Raw genomic sequence first — 12,078 nt, 5'->3', positions numbered from 1 at the left:
AGCACAGAGACAAGTCTCAAATCTTATGGCACAAAGTCATTTGGAGTGATGAGACCAAAATTGAGCTTTTTGGCCACAACCATAAACGCTACATTTGGAGAGGAGTCAACAAGGCCTATGATGAAAGGTACACCATTACTACTGTGAAATATGGAGGTGGATCACTGATGTTTTGGGGATCTGTGAGCTACAAAGGCACAGGAAATTTGGTCAGAATTGATGGCAAGATGAATGCAGTATGTTATCAAACAGAACGCCTCATTTTCCACTTCTTGATTAGAGTTTGAACACTGCTGATTCACATTCTCAATTCCTTGGATATCTTTTTATATCCCTTTCCTGTTTTATACAGTTCAACTACCTTTTTCCCACAGATCCTTTGACAATTCTTTTTCTTTCCCCATGACTCAGAATCCAGAAACGTCAGTGCAGCACTGGATGAAAGATGCAAGGGTCTGTCAGGAGTCCAGAATGTCATTGACCTTTTATACACACACACTAATTACAAGCAAACAGATCACAAATGAGGATGGTTACCTTTAATAGCCATTCAAACCCCTTTGTATCAACTTGTGTGCATGTTATCAGGCCAAAATCACCAGGGTATGTAAACTTTTTATCAGGGTCATTTGAGTAGTCTCTATTGTCATCATGATTTAAAAAAGAGTAAACACAGTTGATTGATAATAAATGGCTTCAGCCAAACACTAACCATGAGTGAAAGAAAAGTTTATGGGGGGTAGTTATCAAGCCGTCAACCTCAAATACGCTGGAATTCCGCAGCGTATTTGTGGCGAGGCTGATTCGCCTTAGTTATCAAAGGCTAGAGACCGGCAAAAGTAGAATTTTGTGACGTAAGCTTCGATCCGCCGGACTCAGTCCGACACAGATCGATTCTTACGTCACTCCAGATGTTTCGCACACAAGTGCGGCACAATCTGACTACTTTTGCTAGTTATCAAATGACTAGCAGGTACGCTCGGCACTTTTCCGGCCCAGCGTACCTGGTTTTCAATCCGCCGCCCTGGAGGCGGCGGATCCCATAGGAATCAATGGGAGTCTGACCATAGCGAAAGTACAAGTTCGCTGCTGCCAGACATCCCATTGATTTCTATGGGAAACGTCTACACCTAACACCCTAACATGTACCCCGAGTCTAAACACCCCTAATCTGTCCCCAGCCCTACACCGCCGCAACTAAATAAAGTGTTTTCCCCCTAAACCGCCGCTCCCGGAGCCCACCGCAAGCTACTCTATACATATTAACCCCTAAACCGCCGCTCCCGGAGCCCACCGCAAGCTACTCTATACATATTAACCCCTAAACCGCTGCTCCCGGAGCCCACCGCAAGCTACTCTATATATATTAACCCCTAAACCGCCGCTCCCGGAGCCCACCGCAAGCTACATTATACCTAGTAACCCCTCTCCTGCCCCCCCATACTGCCGCCCTCTATAATAAAGTTATTAACCCCTAATCTGCCCCCCCTACACCGTCGCAACCTATAATACATTTATTAACCCCTATCCTGCCCCCCCCTACACCGCCGCCACTGTAATAAAATTATTAACCCCTAAACCTAAGTCTAACACTAACCCTAACACCCCCCTAACTTAAATATTAATTAAATAAATCTAAATAATATTTCTATTATTAACTAAATGAATCCTATTTAAAACTAAATACTTACCTTTAAAATAAACCCTAATATAGCTACAATATAAATAATAATTACATTGTAGCTATCTTAGGATTTATTTTTATTTTACAGGTAAATTTCAATTTATTTTAACTAGGTACAATAGCTATTAAATAGTTATTAACTATTTAATAGCTTACCTAGCTAAAATAAAGAGAAATTTACCTGTAAAATAAAAACTAACCTAAGTTACAATTACACCTAACACTGCACTATACTTTAATAAATTATTCCTATTTAAAACTAAATACTTACCTGTAAAATAAACCCTAATATAGCTACAATGTAATTAATAATTACATTGTAGCTATTTTAGGATTTATATTTATTTTACAGGTAACTTTGTATTTATTTTAGCTAGTTAGAATAGTTATTAAATAGTTATTAACTATTTAATAACTACCTAGCTAAAAGAAATACAAAATTACCTGTAAAATAAATCCTAACCTAAGTTACAATTAAACCTAACACTACACTATCATTAAATAAATTAAATAAATTAAATACAAATAACTACAATTAAATACAATTACATAAACTAACTAAAGTACAAAAAATAAAAAAAGCTAAGTTACAAAAAATAAAAAATAGGTTACAAACATTTAAAAAATATTACAACAATTTTAAGCTAATTACACCTAATCTAAGCCCCCTAATAAAATAACAAAGCCCCCCAAAATAAAAAAATGCCCTACCCTATTCTACATTAAAAAAGTTCAAAGCTCTTTTACCTTACCAGCCCTTAAAAGGGCCTTTTGCGGGGCATGCCCCAAAGAAAACTGCTCTTTTGCCTGTAAAAACAAAATACAACCCCCCCCAACATTAAAACCCACCACTCACATACCCCTAATCTAACCCAAACCCCCCTTAAATAAACCTAACACTACCCCCCTGAAGATCATCCTACCTTGAGTCGTCTTCACTCAGCCGAGCCACCGATGGAACTGAAGAGGAGATCCGGAGCGGCAGAAGTGATCCTCCAAGGGGCGCTAAAGAAGTCTTCCATCCGATGAAGTGATCCTCCAAGCGGCGCTGAAGAAGTCTTCCATCCGATGAAGTGATCCTCCAAGCGGCGCTGAAGAAGTCTTCCATCCGGGCGATGTCATCTTCCAAGCGGGGTCTTCAATCTTCTTTCTTCAGGATCCATCTTCATCCCGCCGACGCGAAACATCCTTCTTCCCCGACGGACTACCGACGAATGAAGGCTCCTTTAAGGGACGTCATCCAAGATGGCGTCCCTTCAATTCCGATTGGCTGATAGGATTCTATCAGCCAATCGGAATTAAAGTAGGAAAAATCTGATTGGCTGATTGAATCAGCCAATCAGATTGAGATCGCATTCTATTGGCTGATCTATTGGATCCTGAAGAAAGAAGATTGAAGACCCCGCTTGGAAAATGATATCGCCCGGATAGAAGACTTCTTCAGCGCCGCTTGGAAGATGACATCGCCCGGATGGAAGACTTCTTCAGTGCCGCCTGGAGGATCACTTCATCGGATGGAAGACTTCTTCAGCGCCCCTTGAAGGATCACTTCTGCCGCTCCGGATCTCCTCTTCAGTTCCATCGGTGGCTCGGCTGAGTGAAGACGACTCAAGGTAGGATGATCTTCAGGGGGGTAGTGTTAGGTTATTTTAAGGGGGGTTTGGGTTAGATTAGGGGTATGTGGGTGGTGGGTTTTAATGTTGGGGGGGGGTTGTATTTTTCTTTTACAGGCAAAAGAGCAGTTTTCTTTGGGGCATGCCCCACAAAAGGCCCTTTTAAGGGCTGGTAAGGTAAAAGAGCTTTGAAAATTTTTAATGTAGAATAGGGTAGGGCATTTTTTTATTTTGGGGGGCTTTGTTATTTTATTAGGGGGCTTAGATTAGGTGTAATTAGCTTAAAATTGTTGTAATATTTTTTAAATGTTTGTAACCTATTTTTTTATTTTTTGTACTTTAGTTAGTTTATGTAATTGTATTTAATTGTAGTTATTTGTATTTAATTTATTTAATTTATTTAATGATAGTGTAGTGTTAGGTTTAATTGTAACTTAGGTTAGGATTTATTTTACAGGTAATTTTGTATTTCTTTTAGCTACGTAGTTATTAAATAGTTAATAACTATTTAATAACTATTCTAACTAGCTAAAATAAATACAAAGTTCCCTGTAAAATAAAAATAAATCCTAAGATAGCTACAATATAATTATTATTTATATTGTAGCTATATTAGGGTTTATTTTAAAGGTAAGTATTTAGTTTTAAATAGGATTAATTTAGTTAATAATAGAAATATTATTTAGATTTATTTAATTAATATTTAAGTTAGGGGGGTGTTAGGGTTAGTGTTAGACTTAGGTTTAGGAGTTAATAAATTTATTACAGTGGCGGCGGTGTAGTGGGGGGCAGGATAGGGGTTAATAAATGTATTATAGGTGGCGACGGTGTAGGGGGGGCAGATTAGGGGTTAATAAATTTAATATAGGTTGCGGCAGGGTCCGGGAGCGGCGGTTTAGGGGTTAAACTATTTATTTAGTTGCGGCGAGGTGCGGGATCAGCAGGATAGGGGTTAATAACTTTATTATAGAGGGCGGCGGTATAGGGGGGGCAGGATAGGGGTAACTAGGTATAATGTAGGTTGCGGCGGTGTCCGGGAGCGGCGGTTTAGGGGTTAATACATTTATAAGAGTTGGGGCGGGGTCTAGGAGCGGCGGTTTAGGGGTTAGTAACTTTATTTAGTTGCGGGGGGCTCCGGGGCGCCGGTATAGGGGGTAGAACAGTGTAGTTTAGTGTGGGTGCTTAGTGACAGGCTAGCAATAAAGCTGTAAAAAAGCCGAAGAGCAGCGAGATCGGATGAGTGATAACTATCACAATCCGCTGCTCATCGCCCCGTACTTGGTGCGCGGCTTTTTGACAGATTTATTGATAACTTAGGCGAATTTTTTCAGGTCCCCGGCGGCGATGGTAGGCGAGCTTAGGCGGGCGTATTGGGCCGGCGAAGGCAGGAAAGTTGACACGTTGATAACTACCCCCCTATGTGTTAACATTCATATTCTCTGAAAAATGGCCAAGAAATCATAAATTCTGCCAGGGTATGTAAACTTATGAGCACAACTGTATGTATGATTATATATAGGTATAGATATATATACATATATATTGGAATATCTATTTAAAAATACATAGGCCCCTATTTAAGAAAGTCTGGCGGACCTGATCAGGTCCGCCAGACCTCGCTGAATACGGCGAGCAATACGCTCGCCGTATTCAGCATTGCACCAGCAGCTCACAAGAGCTGCTGGTGCAACTCCGCCCCCTTCAGACTCGCGGATAATGGGCCGCCAGCAGGGGGGTGTCAATCAACCCGATCGTACTCGATCCGGCGATGTCTGTCCGCCTGCTCAGAGCAGGCGGACAGGTTATGGAGCAGCGGTCTTTGTGACCGCTGCTTCATAACTGCTGTTTCTAGCGAGCCTGCAGGCTCGCCAGAAACACGGGGCATCAAGCTCCATTCGGAGCTTGATACATAGACCCCATAGAGCATATTCTGCTATGTGCAGAACTTGGAATGTGAAATATTTACAGTTAATACCTAGTTAAACATATAAAGTATATATTGTTTATATATATATATATATATATATATATATATATATACACACATACACATCTTTAGCAATGTATCTGTAGGTATCTTTATGTTAAAGTCCTTTAACGTCTTTAAACGCCTCATATCTTTAAGCCCTTATAACTTTTTTGTGCAATATTTTTTTACATACTTTTTATTAGACAGTATTATTATGAGTGTAACTGTACTTTGTATTGTATTTTTGATGTGTTTTGTGCAACTTTTTATTTTTCTGGAAAACAGTTCATCACAGCTCTGAGATCACGGTAAGGATTAAAGCGATTTTGCTCATCTTGTAACATAAGCACAATTAAAACGGATCACAAAAACACCATATCGCTTGCTCAAAAACCTTTGCGCCTCACTTGTAATCTAGCCCATAATATACTATTCAAACCACATTTTTAGAACTACTTTTCTGAGTGCTGCCAAGCAATTTAATCAGAATGTACGGTTTTCTTTTCAGGAAAGGAAAAAATTTGGACCTCTCGGATGGAACATCTGCTATGAATTTAATGACAGTGATCGAGAATGTGCACTCCTCAATTTAAGCTTGTATTGCAAGGATGGAAAGATACCATGGGATGCACTCACATATATTACTGGTAAACTAGTAATGCAGCTTTAAAGGGACATGAAACCCAAAAGTTTTCTTCTTATGATTCAGACAGAGCATGCAATTTGAAACATTCTTCAAATTTACTTCTAGTATCAAATTTGTTTCATTCTCATATTATTCTTTGTTGAAAAGATATCCAGATAGGAAGTGTGCACATGTCCGGAGCACTACATGACAGGAAATAGTGCTACCATCTAGTGCTCTTGTTACTGTATAGCATTCTTGTATAACTGCTGCCGACACGTGCACACTCCTGATAATGATAATAGAAGTATATTGGAAAGTTGTTTAAAATTGAATGCTCTGACTCATGAAAATAAATATTTTTGGTTTCATATCCCTTTAAGAATAATCATTCACATTGATGTTGCTTTGCTTCTGTCTTGAATATAGACTTTAGTGTTTGTGGTATTTTGTATAAAAAAATATTTTTTGACTGCTTATAATCCAAAACTATGATGCAGGATATTTTAGAGAAAATTCTAAACCTGCTCATGAACTGCATTTATCACTACATTGTACAATGTCCTGAAGTCCTCAAGAAATAATTGAAGTTTCTCCACTTTTTAATTTTTTAAATTGACATCTTTGGTGGAAAATGGATGACATAAGACTCAATCAATCAATTTGTATAAAAAAACCATGTTTTCTGTTTAACGAACATTTGATAGAAATTAATATTAAATAATTCAGAAGTTAAGGGAAAACTATAAATAATATTTAATTTTACATGATACTGTACATATAGATTACATTCAGCTAGATTATGAGTTTTGAGCGCTATAGGGAAACTAACGACCGCCACAAAAGCGGTGGTATTTCACCTCCCTATAGCGCTGCTATTACAGGTTTTTAATAACCCGGCTTGCGCGGGTGATATGGTAGCGTTGAGATCCCAAATACAAGCGCTGTATACCTCACCCAAATACAAGCGCTGCTTTGACGTGCTCGTGCACAATTTCCCCACAGACATCAATGGGGAGAGCCGGCAAAAAAAAAGCCTATCACCTGCGATCGCGGAAACAAAAGCTCCGTAACGCAGCCCCATTGATGTCTATGGGGAAAGAAAAAGTTATGTTTAAACCTAACATAAAAAACACGTCTAAACACCCCTAATCTACCGCCCCCGACATCGCCACAACCTACATAATGTTATTAACCCCTAATTTGCCACCCCCAACATCGCCGCCACCTACATAATGTTATTAACCCCTAATCTGCCACCCCTAACATCGCCGCCACCTACATTACAGTTATTAACCCCTAATCTGCCGCCCCTAACATTACAGTTATTAACCCCTAATCTGCAGCCCCCAACATCGCCGCCACCTACATAAATTTATTAACCCCTAATCTGGTGGCCCTAACATCGCCGCCACCTAAATACACCTATTAGCCCCTAATCTGCCGCCCCCAATGTCGCCGCCACTATACTAAAGTTATTAACCCCTAAACCTCTGGCCTCCCACATCACTAACACTACATAAATATATTAACCCCTAAACCTAACCCTAACGTAACCCTAACCAAAACACCCCCTAACTTAAATATAATTAAAATAAATCTAAATAAAACTTACAATTATTACCTAAATAATACCTATTTAAAACTAAATACATACCTATAAAATAAAACCTTAGCTAGCTACAAAATAACTAATAGTTATAATATTTTATCTATCTTAGGTTTTATTTTTATTTCACAGGTAAGCTTGTATTTATTTTAACTAGGTAGACTAGTTAGTAAATAGTTATTAACTATTTACTAGCTACCTAGTTAAAATAAATACAAAGTTACCTGTAAAATAAAACCTAACCTGCCTTACACTAAAACCTAACATTACAATAAAATAAAATACATTAAATTAATAAAATACAATTATCTAAATTACAAAAAAAATAAACACTAAATTACACAAAATAAAAAACGAAATTATCAAAAATAAAAACGAATTACTCCTAATCTACGAGCCCTATCAAAATAAAAAAGCCCCCCCAAAATAAAAAAAAACCTAGCCTACACTAAACTACCAATAGCCCTTAAAGGGCCTTCTGCGGGGCATTGCCCCAAAGATAACAGCTCTTTTACCGGTAAAAAAAAAAATACAAACCCCCCCAAAAGTAAAACCCTGAAAAGGGCATTTGGATGGGCATTGCCCTTAAAAGGGCATTTAGCTCTTTTACGGTGCCCAAACCCTAAGCTAAAAATAAAACCCACCCAATAAACCCTTAAAAAAACCTAACACTAACCCCCAACGATCCACTTACAGTTTTCGAAGACCGGACATCCATCCTCATCCAGGCGGCAGAAGTCTTCATCCAAGCGGGCTGAAGTCCTCATCTAAGCCGGCAGAAGTCTTCATCCAAGCGGGCAGAAGTCTTCATCCAGACGGCATCTTCTATCTTCATCCATCCGGCGCGGAACGGGTCCATCTTCAAGACATCCGGCGCTGAGCATCCTCTTCTTCCGATCGTCGCTGGAAAACGAAGTTCACTTTAAGTGACGTCATCCAAGATGGGTCCCTTACATTCCGATTGGCTGATAGAATTCTATGAGCCAATAGGAATTAAAGGGGAAAAAAATCCTATTGGCTGTTGCAATCAGCCAATAGGTTGAGCTTTCATCCTATTGGCTGATTGGAATAGCCAATAGAATGCGAGCTCAATGCTATCGGCTGATTGGATCAGCCAATAGGATGAAAGCTCAATCCTATTGGCTGATTGCAACAACCAATAGGATTTTTCTCCTTTAATTCCTATTGCCTGATAGAATTCTATCAGCCAATCGGAATCTAAGGGACGCCATCTTGGATGACGTTACTTAATGTGAACTTAATTTTCCAGCGACGATCAGAAGAAGAGGATGCTCCATGCGGGATGTCTTGAAGATGGACCCACTCTGCGCCTGATAGATGAAGATAGAAGATGCCGTCTGGATGAAGACTTCTGCCCGCTTGGATGAAGACTTCTGCCGGCTTCAATAAGGACTTCTGCCCGCTTGGATGAAGACTTCTGCCGGCTTCTATGAGGACTTCTGCCCGCTTGGATGAAGACTTGTGCTGCCTGGATGAGGATGGATGTCCGGTCTTCGAAAACTGTAAGTAGATCGTCAGGGGGTTAGTGTTTTTTTTTAAGGGTTTATTGGGTGGGTTTTATTTTTAGCTTAGGGTTTGGGCACCATAAAAGAGCTAAATGCCCCTTTTAAGGGCAATGCCCATTCAAATGCCCTTTTCAGGGCAATGGTTAGCTTAGATTTATTTAGATAGAATTTTATTTAGCGGGGTTGGTTGGTTGGGTGGTGGGTTTTACTGTTGGGGTGTTTGTATTTTTTTTTTACAGGTAAAAGAGCTGTTATCTTTGGGGCAATGCCCCGGAAAAGGCCCTTTTAAGTGCTATTGACAGTTTAGTGTAGGCTAGGGTTTTTGTTATTTTGGGGGGGCTTTTTATTTTGATAGGGCTATTAGATTTGGAGTAATTCGTTTTTATTTCGTGTTTATTTTTTTTGTAATTTAGATAATTGTATTTTATTAATTTAATTTAATTTATTTTATTGTAATGTTAGGTTTTAGTGTAAGGCAGGTTAGGTTTTATTTTACAGGTAACTTTGTATTTATTTTAACTAGGTAGCTAGTAAATAGTTAATAACTATTTACTAACTAGTCTACCTAGTTAAAATAAATACAAACTTACCTGTGAAATAAAAATAAAACCTAAGATAGCTACAATATTATAACTATTAGTATTAGTATTTTACAGGTAAGTATGTATTTAGTTTTAAATAGGAATTATTTAAATAGGAATTATTTAGGTAATAATTGTAAGGTTTATTTAGATTTATTTTAATTATATTTAAGTTAGGGGGTGTTAGGGTTAGGGGTTTAGGGGTTAATATATTTATGTAGTTATGTGGGAGGCCAGAGGTTTAGGGGTTAAAAGTTTAATTTAGTATATTTCGTTGTTGGGGGCTTGCGGTTTAGTGGTTTATAGGTTTATTATAGCGGTGGTGTGAGCGGACGGCAGATTAGGGGTTAATTATATTTAAATAGTGTTTGCGATGCGGGAGGGTGGCAGTTTAGGGGTTAATAGGTTTATTATAGTGGCGACAATGTCGGGGAGCGGCGGAATAGGGGTTAATACATTTTAATAGTGGCAGCGATGTCCGGAGTGGCAGATTAGGGGTTAATAAATTTATTATAGTGTTTGCGATGCGGGAAGGCCTCGGTTTAGGGGTTAATATGTAGTTTATGGGTGTTAGTGTACTTTGTAGCACTTTAGTTATGAGTTTTACGTTACATAGCTGTAGCAAAAAACTCATAACTACTGACTTTAGATGGCGGTATGGATCTTGTGGTTATAGGGTGTACCGCTCACTTTTTGGCCTCCCAGGCAAACTCGTAATACCGGTGCTATGGAAGTCCCATTGAAAAAGTGCGGTACTGACATTGCGTGACGGCCAAAAAGGTGTGCGGTACACCTATACCTACAAAACTTGTAATAGCGGCGTTAGGAAAAATGCAGCGTTATGAAGCATAACAATGCTTTTACGCACATAACGCAAAACTCGTAATCTAGCTGTATGTGATTAAAAGGTAAGTAATTCAAAAATAATTATTTTATTTATTTTGATCTTAGCTGGCTGCCTAATTGTCATTCCATTATTTTCTTGGATGCTCAAATTATTCCATAGAAAACTGTTGTACACTCTCCATTCCTGCATTTTGAATAAAAGAAGTAGACCATTTTAATTTGTAATTCAAAAAACTAAAACAAAAAGCTCCCACAGAACTATATAATAAAGTTATTCTAACAATAAGACACGTGGCACTTTACAACATTAAACAAAACAAAAGGGGCAGCAAAGCATAGTTGCACTTTTAAAAAAAGGATTTTATATGCACAAAATGATATTTATTACACCTAAAAATGGTAAATCATTTTAAATTGAAAATAGGCATTACTATAAAGAGGCAGTGTATCATTTAGACTGCATTGTGCATTTAAAGGAATATTTTACATCTAAAAAACAAAAAAAACTAAACTGCTCTGAAGCCAAGGTGATATGGAATTGACAGTGTTATCTCCATAACACTAAAAGTTATCAGTTTGTCAAACAATGTCATGATTGTCTAAACTTAACAGAAGGCCTTAAGTGTACATTTTGAGAGAAAAGGGGGCTTCTCAGGGAGAGAAGTGGTCAATTTTTTAATTAAATTAGCATCAATATAGAGCTATCTTATTAGGATTTAATTACCATACATCAACTTATGTGGCCCTATTTATCAATGTGCGAGCTGACATGATACAATGTAGCGTATCATGTCCGCCGCACATTGATAAATGCCGACAGCATACGCTTTCGGCATTTATCATTGCACCAGAACTTCTGCCACCTCCTGCAGATTTGCGGCCAATCGGCCGCTAGCAGGGGGTGTCAATCAACCCGATCGTATTTGATCGGGTTGATATATGTCCGCCGCCTCAGAGCAGGCAGACAAGTTATGTAGCAGAGGTCTTTAGAAACAAGGGGCATCAAGCTCCATACTTGATAAATATGCCCCATGATCTGTTTTGTAGTTACTCCTAGAAAATATAAAGATTACTTACTCCCATTTTAAACATAATTTTTTTTTTCTTTTTCTTTAAAGAGTCTATTCTTTGGTATCAATAGGCATAGTTCCTTTTCAAGGGCAAGACATATGGATAATTTTATTTGTGATCACTTACAAGTTCATTATAACTCAATTATATATAATATCATTTATTAATTTTGATTACTTGCACACTAAATACTAGTAACTAAAAATGAGTTTTTTTTAAATCCTTCATGCAAGTGATAAATGCATTTGTTTTAGTTTTTTATCCCCAGTAGGTTATACAGCAAACTAATCCGCATCTGCCATTGCTGTGCACTTTAGAGGGCCACTGGGTACTAGTACAGTAATCCCCTAATGAGTAGGCAATACTATAAAAAGTAAAACTCGCTGAAGCACAAAACTGTCTTGCAGGGGAAATAACATACGGTGGTAGAGTGACTGATGCATGGGACCAAAGATGTTTGAGAACAATACTTAGAAGATTCTTCTCTCCGGAGACTCTTGAAGATAACTATCGTTATTCTGAGTCAGGTAAATAAGACTTTGTATCTTTATAAT

The 12,078-nt window shown here is 38.2% G+C and overlaps 1 protein-coding gene across 1 annotated transcript in view; it reads left to right on the top strand.

The window, feature by feature from the left end:
• DNAH6 (dynein axonemal heavy chain 6) overlaps nt 1–12,078 on the top strand; it is a 482,313-nt gene that overhangs the window by 403,890 nt on the left and 66,345 nt on the right. The window contains exons 67-68 of the mRNA XM_053703293.1: nt 5,775–5,913; nt 11,932–12,051. Coding sequence (XP_053559268.1) covers nt 5,775–5,913; nt 11,932–12,051 — 259 coding nt within the window. The remainder of the gene's footprint in view (nt 1–5,774; nt 5,914–11,931; nt 12,052–12,078) is intronic.

The sequence above is a fragment of the Bombina bombina genome, chromosome 2, assembly GCF_027579735.1.
Source record: "Bombina bombina isolate aBomBom1 chromosome 2, aBomBom1.pri, whole genome shotgun sequence".
In the NCBI taxonomy this organism is placed as follows: domain Eukaryota; kingdom Metazoa; phylum Chordata; class Amphibia; order Anura; family Bombinatoridae; genus Bombina; species Bombina bombina.
This window is presented reverse-complemented; position numbering and strand designations above follow the sequence as displayed.